This window comes from Podarcis bocagei (genome assembly GCF_964188305.1).
Source record: "Podarcis bocagei genome assembly, chromosome: 2".
Taxonomy (NCBI): Eukaryota; Metazoa; Chordata; class Lepidosauria; order Squamata; family Lacertidae; genus Podarcis; species Podarcis bocagei.
In genome coordinates, this window is record NC_138126.1 from 55,281,362 (window position 1) to 55,301,832 (window position 20,471).

Consider the following 20,471-nt stretch of genomic DNA (forward strand, 5'->3'; position numbering starts at 1 on the left):
TTTTAGATTTTATGATTTATGTGGAAATTGTTTTCCATTTGGTTGTGTACTTTTGGATGTGTTTTATTTATTGCTTATGACTTTTGTTATGTTGGTAATTATGTAAATCTTGTCATGTTGTAAACCGTCTTGAGCACTGTTTTAACTATGGAAAGGCGGCATACAAATAAAATGATGATGATGATAATTTTGCCAGGGATGAATGTCCGGGGGAAAGAAAACGCCTGTGGAGGGTGGTTCATTACTCAAAACAGCACATCCACACAAATCCAATGAGATGACTAGTTATAGGCACATGCTTTAAATTATCAATTTGTATTATTTAGAAATACAATTATTTACACATTTGATGTTATTGATACAATTGTCACTTTGGCAAAAATATAATTTACAGTTTTATTTTACAGCAGAAACTAGAAGTTTGGTTATGTAAAAACAGCCAATGTGGCAAGACAGCAAAGAATTTGGCATTATTTTCAGTTGGGAGCTGCTTATCCAACACAATGAAACTGATTTCAGCCTAAAAATGTGATCAACCCCCCACTACCATCAATGAAAATGCTCACGTTTAAATAGTTTTGGACTGCAATATAGTAGGCCAATCCTAAATATGTTTAACTTTATCCCAAGGAAGTCACACCAAGCTTGGGGGGGGGGGCTCACTCCCTGTAAAGTAATGGAATTGTAGGTTGTTTTTTGTCACTTGTCCTGCTCTGATGCATGTTGAACACATCAGAAAACAGCACATGCTCCAGTACAATTTGAATTGAATACCTTTGTCCTATTCTTCTCCACCACTTTAATTGCACTTGCACTTTAAATGTAATATCTAACATTGCAGAGGTTTAAGACCTTTGTGCATTTGCTCATTAGCCCGTTTCTTACACTTACATGTTTTAGAAAGGTGTATCAATTTACCCTGACATCTAACTGCTCCCAAATGTTACTTTCTGGTGTACATAGAATTGTAGAGTTGGAAGGGACCGCGAGGGTCATCTAGTCCAACCCTCTGCTATGCATGATATAATAAAAACCTCTGCTTCCAAATATCTGTGGCATAGAGACTTACATCCAAAAGAATGGTGGTAGGCATAGTAGATCTGGATGGACTCCACCCTTGTAGTCCAGTTGACATTTTATTCTAGATTACTTTAATGTATTCTTGCAACCAGGTAAAGTAAATGAATGCAGGCAAATCAAAGGAGATCTGCCTACAGCTTATGGCTCTTCTCAAACCAGAAACCTACTTTTCATAAAGATGCCCAACCTGTGCAAGGCCCAGATTTCACGGCACTTTGTGTTTAGCACCAATTTTCAAATAACTCGCAGAAGCATTTCTTGAGACGTCTTCCATTATCCCCCTTTTGAACGCCCAGTGTTTTCTGCCTCACTGTTGTTTCACAGGGCCGCTGTATTCAGTGTTTTGCTTTAACTTTTCTTCTTGCATCTTTATGTTTCTTCCGACAATCCTGAAAATATTTCAAGTTCGTTATTCTAAGTTAACATTTTAAATATTGTCAGTTTCACCAGCTAGCCTGCTCCATAACAGACAGGGAGAGACAACTGTTTGTAAAGTATTAGTAGGAATTATGCAAGTTTATTCTGTCCCTGGTTAAATTAGGATAGGCATCCACCACAGCTATTCAGCATGCCTGTTTAAGCTCCACTAAGATAGCTTTCTGGATCCATTGTAATGAGGGGTTCTAGAAGGGTTTTGTGACCGTGATTATTCTGACAGATGTATATTGGTGCAGCAGTGGCCAAGGACCTGGCAAGCTGGATCTGGAGCCTAGGGGACCTTGTTTGCCCCTGAAACCCTTTCCACTAGCTCTCAATCTTTGTCTGAAGCCCTGCCCTTCTTGTGCAATTGGACTTCCCCTCCCTTTCCTCCCCTTCCTTGCCCCTGCACTGCCGCCCTCTCAAATCTACTCCATGGGTTCCCCCAAATATCTGTAGCACATTTTGGGGTGAGGGAGAGGAGAGGGAGAGGAACTTCCTTCTCTGCTTGCACAAATCATTAGATTGAACCCACCATCCCTTTTAATTATAATAACCATGAATATAGTACAGATACACTGGACAATGAACTAGGGCATGGCTGGGAAACCTACAGCCCTCCAAGTATGAGCACACTACAACTCCCATAATCCCTGCCCATTAGTTATGTTGTTTGGGACTGATAGGTGTTTGCCACCAACAACAGGGACAGGTTTCCTGCCCCTGAATGAATTGGTCATAGTTCAACTGCATATTTTAGTTGAGTACAGTTAACGTGAACTGCATGACCAAGCTTGTGAAAATAACTTTACAAAAATGGGTCCAGGAGTCTTGTTATTTCCACAAGTATCTCTAAATCAGACCAATAATCTCTTCAGTCAACATACCTCAAGTAATGTCTGGCGCCGACTTTCCCAATCATCTCTGTCTTCATCAAGGTTAGAAGATTTACAGAACAGCTTTGGACCCTCTACAAAAGGCACAAAGAAGAACTCTAGTATTTTCTTTTAAATTATCTTGCATTCAGCAGGCGTACGAAGGGAGGAAGTTATCACTGTGAGACAGTGATCCCAACTCCTGCTTGAGATGAAATGCTTGATGGCTTTGATAGCTGAAGCCATGATAGTGTTTACTACCTCACATGCTGCTGTGGCCTATTTCCCCCCTCCCACTCCACTGCCTGCTACGTTAAGCATGAATTACATACTTGTAAAGGACAAAAGGTTATCTGTGCTGTCCACAGCCTGAGAAAATCACATGCTGTTCTCAGCCATATGGCGTTCCCCAAACTGCGCTTGTTCTTTAAAAACCATGTTGTCAGCAACAAAACATACTAAAAACACCATGAAGGAGAGATCGCAATCTAACACCATCCTGGGGAGGGGGAAATGGCAACTCCTGCCCAAGCTAAAGCATATTGTTTTAAAAACACATCTTATGAGTTCAGTGCTAATCAAGCTAACTTTCACTGCCAACTAACATATATTCTAATGTTCTTTGACAGGAATGTGAAAAGCAGCTTTAAAAAAATCAGAAGTTTAGAACAAGGAAAAACCATATGCATGGAAAGCATGACAGAACAATCTATGTTTTTAGAGGTCTATAATTTTACGGTAGTTTTGCTGGTTACTGAACTATCCAGCTGCCCTAAATGCTCTTCACCACCCCTGCACCCTACCCCAGCCTCCAATAGCTCCTCCTTTTCTTCCAGGCCTTCTCTGAGCACCTTCCCACAGTAGCATCTAAGGCAAGCCTTTTCCAAGGGAAGGACTGATGGCAGCAAGGTGTGTTGGAAGCAGCTGTTTGAAGGGGCCATGCATGAGTTCAGACAGTGGTCGCTACACTCTCTTGCTGGCTGTTCCTGAGGGAAAGGCACTGGCTCCCTTCCGTCAATGGTGTCAAACCCACCCTCAGCCTTTCCCAGGGGAAAGACTGGCAGAGATGGGAGTGTGCTAGCTTGGCTACTACTGGGCCCAGTGCCATCTAAGCATGCCCCACCTGCCAGCCTTTCTTGTTCCATTGTAGGAAAGGTTGCCTTTGGCAAGGGGTGCTGGTTTGGCCTGGTGTGTCTATGATGCTCCTGCAGGTTCTACCAAATCACTTCTGGCCTCCCTCCCAATTCTGAAGTGGCAGGCATCCCTGCTCACTTCTACAACTTCAAATATGGGAGGAGGGCTGGTCCCTCCTCATATTTGCCATTGTGAGCACAATGAGTCTAATTCTCAAAGCCTGACCATTCACAGTGTAAGGTAAAGGCTCACAGGCTGCTCCACTGAAATAAATTAAAAATATATATTAAAAACTTGAGTGGCATCTCCTCCTCAGTTGACTGTATTAAGGGGGCACCTGCTGCTGAACCCCCAATTCTGCCCCCCTGCCCTTTTTCCTGTTCATACACAATAACATGCTTTATCTTGAAATAAAGTTCAAAATATGGGCAGCAGAAAGGAAGATGACATCATAATAAATATGAACCTTAATGAACAGGAAACAGGGAAAGAGAAACTCTTTGGGTCTGCAAGTGACAACCCAAAGGAGGATCTCAGACAGTATTAGCAAAGACCACCTTGAGATTTATGGCCTAACACTTTAACATCTACCTGACACAACGGGCACCAATTCCAAGTTAAAGACAAAATATGAGTCCTCGGGAACTTCAGATTGTTAAATAGACCTCAAGGCTGTGGAAAATAGATCTGCATGCCAACCATGAAGTTTCTTGTTTCCTGTTCTTTATTTGGTTCAGTAAAGGGTCTATGGGGGGAAAACCTGACAGCTAAGCATGTATTTGTTACCAGTCTGTTTTCCTTTTCCTTTGTACCTACCTTTTAATCTATCATCATCGCGAGAGAAGAAGAAAAATCTAATATTAGTCTGTGGCAGAGCTGGAGACCTAAAAAATGAACAAGAACATTATTAGTCCCCAAAAGGAACACATGAATGGTAGATTCAACTTGAGGAACAAGTATACATTCTTAAAAGCAACATGCAACATTTTTAAAGCTTGCCCTGCCCTCCTTTCCTGAACATTGAGAGGTTTCAAGAAGGGCCTGCATATGGCACAAAGGGATGTGATGGAAGGGGCAAACCACCACAGTTTAGACAGGGGTTGAGAAGCTTGGCTGTGAGTGGTCTGGGGAATGTCTGATATTTGGGGCCTATATAGCCAACTGCTTTACGGATTCTCAATAAATATCATTTGTAAGGACCACCTACATTTCTTCGACATCTTCTCTTTCAACTTCTTCGGTCTCATCATCTTCCGAACTACTGTCCTGAAAACGTGGATCCTCTTGCCATGCGACCCTGGAAGCCTTTATTGTTTCAATTACATAGGGTTCTGCAAAACAGACACAAGAAAGAATAGAGGGTGGCAGCTTATGAAGAAAGCAGTCCAACATAGAAACTCCCACCTGAAAGAAATCATTCCCAAGCTATCCCACCCTTTCCCTGCAATATGCAGAGGAGTCATGCTCAGAATGCTGACCAACACAAGAGTTGCAAATACACATATGGGATTGTGGGCACGCAGAAGCTATCTTACTCTCTACGGATGTATTTTAGTGGACTTACAGTGTATCACCCCACAGGTTAAGGGTACCCAACAATCCAATTTTGGACCAAAAAAACTAATTTGAGGTTATCTCATAGGTATCTACACATAATATTATTATTTTTTAAGAAAATCTGAGTTGTGAGAGCACATGGCACCAGGCAATTTGGCATGGAATGACCCACAATGGAACACAGGAATGAGTACAGTTTCTTGGCTATGCTATGCTCAGACAGCAAAGGGCTCCAGAGGTAGTCACTAGCTCCTTGCATTATGCCTAGAAAGAAACAGGTAGCTCAAGCAGATGCTGCAATACTGGTGTAATAAGCTCCTAATGATTCATCCCCATCAAAAAGATGAGCCACAGTGTTTGGAATGAGCTCAAATCCCTAAGCCGCCATAAACGGAGGCCTTGGATCAGGCACCCCCAAACTCGGCCCTCCAGCTGTTTTGGGACTACAACTCCCATCATCCCTAGCTAACAGGACCAGTGGTCAAGTATGATGGGAATTGTAGTCCCAAAACAGCTGGAGGGCTGAGTTTGGGGATGCCTGCCTTGGATGAAGTGCTCCATGGTTGTCAGCTCTCAAAAGTTATGAGGCCATGAAAATGAGCTAAGTAACACTCTGCTTGCATGCTGAAGTTGCAGCCTTAGAACAGGCATTGGTACCTTCTTTCATTGGCGGCCTCTCCTCTTCAGCACCAAAAAAGGAAAATTTGAAACCACTGGTTTCCTCTTCTCTGTCGGTTCCAGTGCTGAATCCTAATGTCTCTGCCTCAGCTGGAGTTGCTTCTCCCACATCCTCATGTTTATCCCAAGGTATTTGTTCTGTTTTCTCATCACACTTTGTAGATCCAAGTATCTCTTTCAGATCCACAGTGACATCATAAAATATTTCTTTAGACACCTCGGGCAGTTTCTGAGCTTCCTCCTTCTGCTTCTTCCTTTTAGCTTTACTGTAGGAATTAAGTGTGAGTGCATTTTAGTTTCTCATATTTTACAGATTAATAATACACAGGTGATTTATATATTGCCAAGAGCCTATGGCGGGGTAAATAGGAATGTAGCATTTTTCTCAACCCATTTACTTTGGAACGTTCAGTGTGCAAAAGCCCTCAGCCTGGTACTATTGCTTCACTAACTTTGGCTGTGTTTTCATATAGCAAAGGACTTGACATAAGTCATGCCCCATCTTTAGAAGCACCACATTGCTCCATTTCAGCATTTGATGGCTGGCCAGTCTTGGTTTTTTATATATATCACTGTCGCTCTCTAAGATCTAAAACAGGAGTCTGATGTTTCTGTAAGGCCTAGTTCACTAGGAAGCAATAGCTCTGAAATCACAGCTAGACTATCCTGCGCCTTCTGTAAAGTTAGGCGAGTCCTTTTCTCCTGTTCCAGTTACTCATATAATAAAGCAAAGAGCACAAAGCTCATGAGGTTCCTATAGCATAGGATTTAAAGTGTCACACCAGGAAAGTGTTGAGAAGGAAAGCCTTACGTGCTAAGTGAAAGACAAACAGATTCCTAGCAATGAGCAGTTGGTGGAATAAATTACCTTTCTTTCTCAGTGTTTTCTGGCTTCCTTTCAAATACAGCATGGTCTTCCCTTGTAGGGTCATAGCGCAGGGTGTTCATATCTCTATAAAAGAAAACGACTAAGTAAATCAAGATGTCATGAGCAAAGTTTAAAATTCCTCCAATGGCGCCAAGATTCCATTCTATGAAAATATTTATTTATAAACGTTTTTGTTGCTAAAACTAGATCTTGCTTGTTTTACTGTACAACGATCTATGGCAGTTCTAGCAGAGATGAATGGGATATATGCCAAAATATGCTCTTACATGCACTGCTTGAGAGTTCTGCATAATATACTTGGGGCATTCACTTAGGACTAAAGTACGTCTCCTCTCTTTTCTAAAAGTACATGCGCATAAATCTATGATCCTATAAGGGGGGGGGGAGAGGAATCCTCTTGCTAACATCAGACCATCATTTAGCTGTTTTTCGAAGACCAGTCGAAGGCTAAAAACAAGGCTGTAATGGTTTGATGCTGACTTATTTATCTTCCCCGCAATGTCACCTCAGGAGATTTTTCATGCTATGATTTGTGATGCAATTTTGGCTGAAGATGCCAAAATGGACTTTGACTATGTGAAGAATTCCGAGGCCTCAGTCTGGTGTATCAAAGACCTGTCTATCTGCAGGTTCTCTCTCTCCTAGAGCAAGTGCCCACAGAGCTGTGGAGACTGACCTGAATTCTCCAAAAATATCTAGTGTGAGAGGAAAAGGTACAGGTGTGCTTGTGTGAGTTCCACCTTTATGTATATTCTCTTCCCCTTCTTTTGCTGACTTCTTTGTACACTTGGGGCTTGTTTTCACTTTTCATTGTTTCCTTCTGTTATTTGTTCCTGTATTTCTGACCTCCCTCATTTTCTTATTCTTTTGACTCCCAACATTCCTTCTTCCTGCCCCCTTCCTAACTTGCTTCTGATCACTCTCCTTCTATTTCCCTTCAACCCCAATTCTTGATTTGATTGCTCCAATCCAAAAGGATTTGGCACCAGTTTACAACCAAGTGGAATACAAGCAGACTTTTAGCCTGTATTCCTGAAACAAACATGATATGAACTTTTAACCTTCATAAAAGTAGTAGTATTCTTAGATACAGCTATTTAGAAGCTCTGTTACAATGACTGTGAACTCCTGCTATTCTTCTATTTCTGTAATGCATAATGGTACACAGAAAATTGTATCACTTAAAAAGGCATGAGATTGTCAGCCTTTAGATGCCAGGAGAAGACATACTCAGGCCTTGAGTTAATTGCCTTCTATGATCATCCTTTAGTGAGGTGGGTAAGACTTGTTAATTTGTTGCTGGATGAGCATTTTATACATTTTGTATTCATTGTTTCAATTTTTTGTTTTAAATTGCTTTTATGTGTAGCATTTTATCTTGCTTCGTCACTTCAAGACTTTTTATTTTATATAACAAATGATAAAATTAATAATAATAATAACCTCAAAGATGGCTACAAAACATTAACAAATAGGAGAAATTTGTGTTATTTTAGTGAGTTAATGTTAAAATCACATTCCATAGTAAGAAAAAAGCCACTCTTTAGCAGCAGAAAGCAGTAGTTCTATTCTAAGCTGGGAAAATGGGTGTTTTCACTTCGCTTCCTTATACAGAAAGCTTCCTACAAACAGAAAACCATCTTAGGCTGAAAGGTTCTACTCAGGCTTTGGTCTGCTGTGATAGCCCTCTGCATTCAGGGAGTTATTAATGTGGGAGAACCATCAGCAATGTGAAAAGGTGTAGTACATCCCAACACTTCATTCTCCTGTATGTGTAGAACAAGCCTTAGTTCATCTGATAAAAGAAATACCCATACTTGAATTTCTTGGCATTTGCTGTCTGCTTGCGAGGTTTCGAAAGTTCTCCACCAATATTCAGAAGATTTTTCAAGATGTCAAGATTTCTCTTTTTTTCTAAAGTGAGCTCCTCCTCTTCATCTATTTCCACTTTTGATTCATCTAAGTGGAGAAAAAGTAACAACAATTAAAGGAGCCTTAATTACCAGCACCACTAAATGATATTGGTTGAATTGAAACATCACACCAAACCATGGTTTGTTTGCTTTCAACATCCGAACCTATGCAGTGGGCTGCCAAATAGCGTGACATTAAATGGTGTGAAACTGCCATGCAATCCAGTTTAACCTAGCTGTCTGAATTAACAAATCACTGACAAACCAATGTTATTGCCCAGCCTCAAGAGACTGTTATTACATCATGGCAATCCATGATCTTATGATAGCCTTAAAAAATTGCCTTGCCTCTTCCAAATGTGTAGATGTAGATCTATTGATATTCTGTCACACATGGCAAGTTTCCAAAGGATTGCAGGTGGCAGTGAAGACTATTCCTATACAATTGTAGTATATTCCTTTTCCCTTTTTCCATATCACTATGGCCACAGACACAGTATTTGTTAATTGCCTTTTAAAGCATTTAAGGTGAGCAGTAGTAAAAAAGGAACAATAAATATAACAAGGTTACAGCATATAAAATTGTTTTAATGGAGTTTTCTCTAGAGCAATCAATAGGAAAGCACCTAACCTTCTTGTTCACTGTCACTTTCAAGGAAGCGAGCATCCATACGAAATCTTTCATCTGTTCCAAATCGTGACTGTAAATGCATAAGCTGAAACAACAGCAAACAGAAAGTTGGTATTCCTTCTTCCTGGTTTACAGCAGATGTTCATTCTACCTTCAATAATTGCTATGTGGTTATAATGACTGTTATTCTGTGTGTACACACACACACACGACTGGCTTGTATTAACACTAAGCCATATTATGACTTAGCATGAATAAGCAAGTACTCTGGTGCATGTTTTTTAAAACTGTGGTTTCTTCACTTCTCCCTCTTACCTACTACTGCTGCGCTATGGGGAACTAAGCTGCCATTTGGCTTAGTGTTATAACCAAAACAGGGCTTGTGGTTTGTCTCCCCCCCAAAAAAAACCACCAGTGGTAAAGCAAGAACAAATCATCTTAAGATTTGAAGCAAGCCTGAGTTTGCATGCAACACTAAACCAAACCATAGCTTATCTCTCAGCAGCAGAACCACAAGAAGAACGAAGTGGAATGATTTTCTAAACATGCACCGCACTGTTTGCTTGCCCGTGCTAAGCCAAAAGTTTGGGCTTAGTGTTATGTGCAAGCTAAACGAAGCATTTATAAGCATCCTGTTACAGCAGAGATGAGGCAGATTAGCAGACATGAAGGGGCAGAAATACCATTTATTGTCAGAGACATATTAGAATGTCAGGAAAATATTGCTATTTCTTAGGATAAAAAGTCATGAAAAGAACAATATTTATACCTATAAAGGGCTGATTGGAAGCCCTCTGTAAACATTTGCATTTTGGAACTGTTTCAGAAAATGCTTAGGATAAAGTTCAGTTATAGGAATCTATGAGGAAGCTGAAAGAAAAATGTATTACCGGTAAGTAGATTTACTAACCTTCTCTCCAGCTTTACCCTCAAACTGAGGTTTGATTTTGAATCTGTCATCTTCTTCATCTGTTGTTTCTGATTCATCATCACTGCTCTCAAATAACTTTCCAGAGGTTTTAGTAGCAAATTCCTTGGGCAGAGTAACAAATCCAGGATCTTAATCAGTTAATTCCAAAAACAATTCCTGAAGCTTTAGCAAGTGTTCCACTAGTTTATCCAGGGGTGAGTGGGAAGAAACTACAAAGGCAAATAAGCCACAGGTGTGCCTTCCCCAACTCAGATTTTGCCCCTTGCCACCCTTTACCCATTCCAATTCAAATGAATGGAGGCCACTCTATTACATTAAAAGAGTCAGGTAGAAAGCCTCTGCTTCCAAGCCCTTGGATTGATTCAGAAAACTTACTGATGTCTTCTGATTTCCCCCCTGAAAAACTCCTGTAATTTGAGTTATTCCAGGGCGAGCTGTAGAAAGTTTGCCTATTCCTACTCAGGATAGTGGAAAGTGTCAGACATTTTACCATGTCTGTTTATTTGGGTCCAGTATCTAGGTTACCTGTACTCATTAATCAACCTTAAGAATTTATTGTTGTTGCTCTAGATGTGTATCTCAGAAAAATTCAATAAATTTTGTCTGGGACGGGGGTGAAAGTAGTGGAAGCATTCATTTTTCTAAAACAAAAACCCAGACATGTGTATGCTTATTTTTCTCTCCAGTCGGCCATGCAAAATGCATGTTTAGAATTTTATAGCTATCGCTATGAATACAGCTGAATTTTGTAGTCCTCTCACTTTTCCCAGCAGCTGTCCTGAAGACCCTCCTGGCATGCTCTCTTGTACTTCATCTTTATTTTCAGCTTCATCCTCTGAATCAAATACTATGTGCTTCTGTTTATTTGCTGACTGAGTTTCCTACAAAACCAGAGAGTGAATAATTATGAAGATGAAACATTAGCAGTACACAAAATATTCAACAGGGGAACAAAACAAAAACTTGCACATATCTAGAGCAGTTGGACATGGAGCCAACCAGAGTAGTGGTAATAATAATAATAATATTTCAGAAAACCGGGCTCAGGGCGGCTAACAACAAATTTAAAACACTTAATTGTAATACAACATAGAAGCAGCATAAAATACAGTATAAAAACATGAGCAACAATAAAATTCAAAGATAAAAAAACAATTTGGGGGAAATCCATCCAATAAGCATTAGATGGTCACCAGGGCTAGCTGGCTGAATTAGTACTACTTGGGCCAGGGAGGAGGCCAGGGGAGAATTAGCTGTGGGGTCTCAGAGCGGGTAATCTTCATAAAAGGGGAGCGGGAGGGAAGAGAAGGGAAATAAAAGATCAGGCGGAATTCAAATTAAAGGCCAGGCAGAATAGCTCTGTCTTACAGGCCCGATAGAAGGTTAAATCCTGCAGGGCCCTAGTCTCCTGGGACACAGCATTCCACCAGGTCAGAGACATCACTGAAAAGGCCCGGCCCTGGTGGAGGATAGTCTGACTTCCTCAGGGCCCGGGACCTCTAAACTATGATTATTCATGGACCTTAAGGTCCTCTGCAGGGCCTGGTGACTCTGGACTTAATCTGAAGTGGCATTGAGGTGCAAAATGTGAGCACTGTTGAACCACCTGGGAACAGGGACAGTTGAGCTATCAGATTAGATATCCACCTAGACCTCCAAGAGAATCTAACACAGTGACATTTAATAGAGGAATAAATATATTATTAAACTTTTCTGAAGATAAAAATTAAAAATAAAACAAACAAAAAAGATGCAGTGTGCAAGTTAACAAGCTTAAGACAGCTCAACAACTATACATACTGATAATCTGAATACCGTACTGGCCCAAATATAAGCTGCACCCGCAAATAAGCCTCACCTTTAAAATTCAAGGGGGGGGGGGCGAGACAATACCTGAATATAAGTCGCTCCCTTAAAATCGCTGCAGTTGGTAGAATTAGAACTCCAAGCCAATTTAAGCCTTTGATCTTGCAGGCCCGCAAAAGTTACCATACAATGGCTAAAATCGCTATTCAATTGCTACAGTTCTACAGGCACTCATACCCGTAAATGGCAAATGAACAGTCTCAACCTTGCAAATTGGCAGCGACATCATAAAAGCCTAATTTGTAAGGTTGTGAATTTAAGCCACACTTTAACTTTTCATGGTTGGAATTTGGAAAAAAAGTAAGGCTTATATTCAGGCCAATATGGTACAGTGGTGCCTCGCAAGACGAAATTAATTCGTTCCGCAAGTCTCTTCGTCTTGCGGTTTTTTCGTCTTGCGATGCACGGTTTCCCATAGGAATGCATTGAAAATCAATTAATGCGTTCCTAGGGAAACCGACTTCAGACCAGGTCCGGGGACAGTCTGTCCCCCGACCTCTTCTGAAGGCTGGGGGGGGGGGACACAAGGGCTTTTCTTCCCACCCCCAGCATTTTAAAAAACCCAGGGACAGCGGAGGACTTCTCCGCTGTCCGGGGCGATCTTAAAATGCTGGCGGGCGGCATTTTAAAATCGCCCCGGACAGCGGAGGACTTCTCCGCTGTCCGGGGCGATTTAAAAGCCCCTGGGAAGGCAGGCAGGGGGGACAAAGACTTTCGCCCCCTGCCCGCCTTCAGAAGGTGTTCCCGCCCCCCGCCCCGCTTCGGAACAGCTTTCCGAAGTGGGGCGGCTGGGGCAGGTGTCCCCGCCCCCCCTCCCCGCTTCGGAACAGCTTTCCGAAGTGGGGCAGCTGGGGCAGGTGTCCCCGCCCCCCCTCCCCGCTTCGGAACAGCTTTCCGAAGTGGGGCGGCTGGGGCAGGTGTCCCCGCCCCCCCTCCCCGCTTCGGAACAGCTTTCCGAAGTGGGGCGGCTGGGGCAGGTGTCCCCGCCCCCCCTCCCCGCTTCAGAACAGCTTTCCGAAGTGGGGTGGCTGGGGCAGGTGTCCCCGCCCCCCCTCCCCGCTTCGGAACAGCTTTCCGAAGTGGGGCGGCTGGGGCAGGTGTCCCCGCCCCCCGCCCCGCTTCGGAACAGCTTTCCGAAGTGGGGCGGCTGGGGCAGGTGTCCCCGCCCCCCCTCCCCGCTTCGGAACAACGTTCCGAAGTGGGGCGGCTGGGGCAGGTGTCCCCGCCCCCCCTCCCCACTTCGGAACAACGTTCTGAAGTGGGGCGGCTGGGGCAGGAACAGCGTTTTAAAATGCTGGGGGTCGGGAGCGAAGCGCTGCCGACCCCCAGCATTTTAAAATCTCCCCGTGTCCCATGCCACAGCTTCTCCAACATATAGGGGAAAGATTACGGTTTATCATGGATAACTTTCTCGGTGTCAAATACCATTGATGTAATTTTTTCAGTGGCAGCTCCCTAGTAATGGCAGATGTTGTTTCATATTATTATTTACCAATATGATTATTTCTTTACGTTTTTCTAAGGCATAATTATTAAATTGTGAAATTCAAGGTTTTATGACCACTTGCAGGAATCATTTTTTCAACCACTACCCCGCTTCCCAATTTCCACCCCAATAATATCATAATTTCTCCCATCATAATAAAAATATAAATATAAAAACTACCAGACTGGTTAACGCTCCCTGAATAAGTTTCTTCTGCAGTTCTCGTTCTTTTTGCCTCTCCTGTAGAGCAGTCAACCTTTTTTCATTATCCTGCAGCTGTTTTTCCTTTTTATCAGACGTGCTTGTAACTTTGGCAGAATCCAGGGCGAGCTCTTCGCTTCTCATGTTCTTACAGTGTGCAAAACTGGAACCTTTAATGCTCGTCTCTATCTTTGTTTCCTTGCAAAGAGATTTCAGATTTTTTGAGTTCTTTCTTTCAGACAGAACACTCACACCACTGCTTTCCACCTCGATACTTTTTGCACTGAGTTTACTGCAGTCAGAATCTTCCCCTGATTTTAGAATACAAGCTCCCCTGAGAGAGTCCATGCTATTTTCTTTTAACGATTTGCAGTTAAGTTTTTTGCTTGCAGAGCTGGAGCGCTGAGAAACACTTTTGGGAGCTTCCAGGTCAACAAGGCTGGAAGAAGTCTGGTTTTCTTGACTGTCCTGTGTGCCCAACTCACCCTTAGTCAGCTCTCGACTTAATGACCCTATTCCTCTGAAAGGCGGAACTTTCAAATTCAGCTTCTTTCTCTTCGGATTCTCTTCATCAGAACTTCCTCCTTCTAAAATGGCAGAAATTATCTCTTCAGGAGAAATGCCTTTTTTCCGGGTGGTGATCTCTTTGGATTTCTTTGCAATATTGCCGGTACTGTTAACTGGAAATTCAGTACTTTTACACGGAGCGTCATTTTGGTTACCTGCAGTATCTTTATCTATAGTTTGGGTATTTTCACTGGCTAATCTTTCTAATTCTTCTAATGTAAGATCTAGCCGGTAACAACCCTGCATCATGGTTTCATAATCTTCATCCCCTTCAGGCTCACTTGTGTCAAGATATGAATCGGAACTTTCACTGTCCCCAGCCTTGCACTTATTACTGAGGCTGTTCTGTTGAGCAGCAGCCTTTGAATCGGATGCTTTCTTAGGCTTTACTCTCCCCACGCTTTTCGGTTTATCCAATATTAAACCACTTGAGACAGAAGACCTGGAATTTGAAGCATGCATTTTAGGCTTGTCTTCCTTTCCTTGCATGACTGACTTAGATTCCTTTGGAGCTTCCTTCTTCTCATTATTTGGTGTTCTAGTCACAGCTATAATTTCATCAGTGTCAGCAGAATCATAACCAGACTGATTGTCAGTGGTCCTCAGCACTCCATTACACCCAGTGGGCGCTTGCTTGGCATCTTGTGCTTCCTGTAAGGACCAATGAGTGCGATATTTCAGCTTGAAATCCTCTCTGACAACTTCCATATTCTCTTCTTGTTCAGTATCAGGATTATCTTGATGCACTTTTCTCTCCCTTTCTATTATGGCTCGAATTTCTTCTTCAGAATCAATATCACTTTCAGACAGACGGTTTCTATTCCTGCAAGGTGCTGAAGCAGTTCCAAGCTTCTGATGGGCTGAGTGCTCTTTACTTTGCTTTTTGGTCTTGGGTGTGCAGCTTTGAACTAGTTTGCCTGCGGCCATGCTTGTTGTTTTTGATGACAACTGACCATATGAATGCAATTCTGTCCGGTTCACACTGTCCCCATCCTGCACTCTCATTTTCTTTTTAGGTGGCTCATATGCAGGAAAGTGCCCTTGCCGTTTCTTGCTCATGCTGTCGTCGCCTTCCTCCAAATGCCACGTGAGCTTGGAAATAGGAACCATCTCAGGAAGGTCTTGATCCAGTTTTTTGAGATTGTGACAATATTTGGAGGGGTCATATTTTATGGTGTAATTGCCTGAATTAAGGAAAAACAAATCACTCTCTTGCACTAATTATAGATAGGTTTGCAACACTATCTGGCAGGAAAGAAAATTCTTATTAATGTGTCACTATGATTTAAGAATGCCTGGGAACAAACATATCAGAAAGCGTGCACCTATGCTACATGTTGTCCAACTTAGTTCAGAAAATGTTTATAAAAACTGTTTGTCACATTCTTAAAACTATTCATTACCATTACTATGGATTAAATATTTCAATGGATTGTTCATGTTTGGCTTCCTTTACTCTAGGCAAGAAGATATATGGCACAATTGGATTATCACATTGTAGACAGTGTTAATAACTGGGTAATGATATCCTGCCTCCATTTATAATAATTATAATAATTTATTATTTATACCCCACCCATCTGGGTGAGTTTCCCCAGCCACTCTGGGCGGCTCCCAATCAAGTGTTAAAAACAATACAGCATTAAATATTAAAAACTTCCCTAAACAGGGCTGTCTTCAGATGTCTTTTAAAAATAGGATAGCTGTTTATTTCCTTCACATCTGATGGGAGGGCGTTCCACAGGGCGGGCGCCACTACCGAGAAGGCCCTTTAAGATCTACCCAGCCTTTAGGAAAGGATATATTGCTTCTGTGTTGACCTTTAAGATGGAGGATTGGTAAAACTCTGCCAAATTTGCCAACAACCCAGTCCTATTAAAGAAAAAGAAAATACACCATTATTTTGGGGGGGAAATTAATACAATTACAAAGCAGCATTTAAATAAAATGGTAAGCAGCTGTCTAGGCTTGGGGAAGCCCTCCAGATGTTGTAGTCCATGAACATCTGGAGGGCACCATGTTGGTTATCCCTAGCTAGGCATTCAAATTTTATGTCTGCCATTGAATTCACCATACCTTGTGATCTGGTACTTCTGTTCCTGGTACTGCTTTCATGTGAAAATCTGTAAATCCAGATTTCTTCATAGATTCTAAGACATCTGTCATGCCATTTTTGCCTGGCTTTTCCTTCTTTATACTTGCCTCTTGACGCTCTCGTGCCAGTCTACATGGTAGCATACAATTACAGTTTTCCAGATTAAGAGAAAAGAGAACACAGATCTTGTAAACTTTCAAGATGGTTGCTTCTACTTACAGACACTGTAAACGCTCTACTAGTTTCAGTTCATGCAAATTCCTCCCTCCACACAAATGAAAGATCACATTCTATATTACAGTGCATCCCCAATACCAATTAATCAGCATCCACTAAGAAAAACAATATATATTCAATGCATTATTCATTTCTGTTGTGAGAGTAAGGTTCACTTTTATAATGAAGGATTACTGAAAATCATTTGATGCCTCATCCAACATTTTCACTGAAAGCTGTTTGTAAAATACTAAATATTACCTGTGCAAAAAGCTCTCTTTGGCCAATTCTATTTGTAGCGTCCCACCTTTCCATTTTGTCTTATTTAAAGCAGATACACCTTTATGAAAAGAAATAGAAACAGAATTATTAACTCATCCAGTATGCTAAGTAAGTCTCTTCAACAACTTCTAAAGCAGGGGTGGGGAACCAGGCATTGGTGGACTACAACTTACATCAGCTCCACCCACCCTGAACAATAGGGATGATAGCAATTGTGTGGTCCATCAGTATCTAGAGGGCCAAAGGCCCACTACCTTCGTTTTAAAGTATTTGTTTCATTATTTCATTTCTATCCCACTCTTCCTCCCAAAGGAGCCCAGGGCAGAACTTATCTCAAGTACCATGGATCAAAGAAACATACAAGAGCCAATGTGCTTTAGTGCAGCCTCCCCCAACCTGGAGCCCTCCAAATGTGTTGGACCACAACTCCCATCAACCCTGACCACTGCCTGTACTGACTAGGGCTGGTAGAAGTTGGAGTCCATCAACATCAGGAGGGATCCAGGCTGGTCTTGTAGAGACAAGGTAAATATGGGAACTGAGGAACCTAGGTTGAAGCACTATCCAGCCACATTGGCAAGGTTATTGGGCCTGAATGATGGGAAAGAATGGAAGGATAGCTTGATAGTCAAGGTTGGAGAAGTTCTAGAGGAGTCAGGTGACAGAGAGAAAACTTGAATGCTTGGCGACTGATACTAATAGAAAGAGAACACATCAGTAAGGAATTCAGTGCAACTAGGATAAGAAGGCTAGACAAATGCCACAAAGGATAGTGTATCTGAAGAAGTGTGCATGCACACGAAAGCTCATACCAAGAACTAACTTAGTTGGTCTTTAAGGTGCTACTGGAAGGAATTTTTTATTTTGACTATGGCAGACCAACACGGCTACCTATCTGTAACTGGAACAAAGGATAGGTGTCTATGACTAAGATGTGTAATTGTTTTTATTCAAATGTTTGTTTCAAAGCACTCTAATCTGTGGGATGATAGTAGAGTTTATCAGTATTACAAGGATACACATAAGTACTTGCATTTTTGCAAGTGGTTTGCCAAAAGACTAAGCAAAACACATTGATTAAAGGCGAACAGAGAAGTTAGAGTTAAAATAGCTGTGAATTTCAACACTTCTGCTCGCCACAGATTTCAGTGCCATAAGCCAGTTTTGCTTCTGGCATCTGGCAAATACTTAAAACACAGAACATTGCACTGCCAAAAAATATACCTATAGGTCATGTACTTACATTTTTTAAGTTCTTTTTCTGAAAGGGTGATGTTGATATAGGCAAATGTCTTTGTAGGGTTCCCTGTTGAAGAATGAGACTATGTTTACTCCAAAAAGGCACAATTAAAAAACTGCAGCATAAGGGTTTTTATTGCAGATCAATTGTGACTTTAAAGAGTTTAAACTTTAAAGAGTTTAAACATATTACCTTTTTCATCTTTCCGGGTCACGATTTCTGTCTCTGTCACATTTCCAAACTTGCCAAATCTTTCCTGCAGTTCAGTTTCAGAAATTGTATGGCCAAGTCCACCAACATATAGTCTCTTTATAACTGGCACTTCCTCCATATTCAGAAATTTAGGAAACGTCCTGGTCTACCATGGGTCTTTTCAGTTTTAACTTTTCTGTAAAATAACAGGTGTTTAACACTAGGAATGTATATTTTGTCATCGAAAGGGTTTTTAAGATGAAATCAATTAAGGAGAGAACATTCAGACCAAGGATAGGAAGCAAACCACCTTCAATGCTGTTTTGTTCAGTTTGTGGACTCTGTTTTGATTGATGTTGTTGTTGTTGTTGTTGTTGTTGTTGTTGTTGTTGTTGTTGTTGTTAGAATAGGAGTTGGATCCAGAGTTCCCATGAGCGGAACTCCATTCATGGGACACTCCCGCTGGAGAAAGTATTATCTGCCTGCCTTGACAATTTGAAAAGCAAAGTACAGTGGTACCTCGGGTTACATACACTTCAGGTTACATATGTTTCAGGTTACAGACTCCGCTAACCCAGAAATAGTACCTCGGGTTAAGAACTTTGCTTCAGAATTAAGTACGTAACCAGAGGTACCACTGTATAAACTTTAAAGCAAATTAAAATATTAAGATAAATACAGGCACATACTGAACAGTGCTCAAAGGGCTTAAGAAGCTCAAAGGCTTAGAAGTTTAAAATTCCAACTGCAAGCCACTGAGCCTGCTTTGAAGTGGATTCCCCTCAAATGGATACACTTCTGGTTTTACAAGGGTAACACACAACTCATTCTATTATTTTGATCCATTTACCACAAGTTAAAGGAAAAGAGAAGCACAACACAGCTGTAACTGTTTCACTTAAGAATTTAAAAAACCTCCAGCATGTTGAACCCCACTGCAACCCAAACCCTACTTCTCCTGCAATCCTTTGCATATGTGCTTATCAGACTCAAACTGCAGTACTGTACATACTTTTAAACACACTTTCAAGTAAAACTCGCTGAAACCAACAGGGCTAAAAAGTTCAGGGCTAGTCTGCAGGTGACCCCATCACCTCTGCCTGATGAGACTGAGAGGAGATATGATAGCCACCTTCAAACAGTTAAAGGGCTGCCACATGGAGCAAGCTTGTTTTCTCTTTCATCGGACAAGTGGATCGATGAAAGGATATTCCAACTAAACATCAGGAAGAACTTTCTGACAGTAAGAGCTGTTTGGCAGTGGAACAGACTCCCTCCTAAAGTGGTGGGCTCTCCTTCCTTGGGGATTTTCAAGCAGAGTTTGGATGACCACCTGCCATGGATACTTTAGCTGAGATTCCTCCATTGCAGGGGGTTGGAAGAGATGACCCTCGGGGTCCCTACCAACTCCACAATTCTAGGATTCTCCCTGCGCTACTTTCCCTCCCCTACAGCCACCAAACTCTGAGTGGGAATCAAGACCAGTTAAAAAGGGGGATATAAAGAGATCCGCTGCCTTTCCCCGACGCCCACGACGAACAATTCCGACTGAGAAGAAAGAGGCTTCAGGGCTCACCCGCGGAGGACCTGCAACTTCGGGGTTCGCACTGGGACGTCACAGTCCCTCTCCCCCCGCCGCCACCCAGAGCTACTCACAGCGTGGTCTCCGCGGGGTGCTCCTCGCTCACCTTTCCCCTCGATCCACTTCCGCCGCGCGCTCCATAGCGTCACGTTCCGCGCCGCTACTAAACACATTGCATCCGCTCTCCCCGACAGAATTAGCAGAGAAACAAATTCCTGGGAGGCTGGGTTGCGGCAAACGGCTCCGGCGTAGCTGTGATAATGGGGAACCGTGACTGTCTGCCTGCCTCCTCTCACGCCGGCCAGATAGAGAGGCTTACATGGCCACCCTCTAGCAGCCTTTCTCAACCTGTGGGTCCCCAGATGTTGTTGAACTACAACTCCCATCAACCCTAGCTAGCAAGGCCAGAGCTCAGGGCTGATGGGAGTTGTAGTCCAACAACATATGGGGACCCACAGGTTGAGAACCGCTGCCTGAGCTCTTCGTGACGACCCTGCAGTCGGTGTTGTTTTTCCCGGGGTGGCAGAGGCGAGTAAGGATGAAAATGCGCTTGCCACGGCTCTGAAATATATAGCCCAGTGTTATTAAGTGCAGTTCTGACCATGTCTTCTCAGAGGTAGGCGCCCAATGAATTCCATG

At 42.3% G+C, this 20,471-nt stretch overlaps 1 protein-coding gene across 1 annotated transcript; it reads right to left on the reverse strand.

Moving 5' to 3' along the window:
* Positions 1-296: 296 nt before the first annotated feature.
* Positions 297-19,924, reverse strand: NOL8 (nucleolar protein 8). Its single transcript, XM_081176312.1, has 17 exons — positions 19,827-19,924; positions 18,251-18,446; positions 18,062-18,124; positions 16,798-16,876; positions 16,302-16,449; positions 16,028-16,097; positions 13,638-15,400; positions 10,867-10,986; positions 10,085-10,207; positions 9,175-9,259; positions 8,448-8,589; positions 6,610-6,693; positions 5,721-6,007; positions 4,714-4,837; positions 4,323-4,390; positions 2,385-2,467; positions 297-1,469 (listed from the first exon to the last, which is right to left on the reverse strand). The coding sequence occupies exons 2-17, from the start codon at positions 18,387-18,389 to the stop codon at positions 1,416-1,418; spliced, it is 3,432 nt and encodes a 1,143-aa protein (XP_081032438.1). The 5' UTR covers positions 18,390-18,446; positions 19,827-19,924; the 3' UTR covers positions 297-1,415.
* Positions 19,925-20,471: the final 547 nt, after the last annotated feature.

Bases quoted from the DNA above. Each gene is read 5' to 3' on its own strand.
- NOL8 (XM_081176312.1), bottom strand. From the start codon at position 18,389: ATGGAGGAAGTGCCAGTTATAAAGAGACTATATGTTGGTGGACTTGGC. The intron at 18,125-18,250 runs GTAATATGTTTA...ATTCTTCAACAG, and splicing joins GACCCGGAAAGATGAAAAAG to GGAACCCTACAAAGACATTT. The intron at 9,260-10,084 runs GTTAGTAAATCT...CTGTTGTTTCAG, and splicing joins AGGGTAAAGCTGGAGAGAAG to CTTATGCATTTACAGTCACG.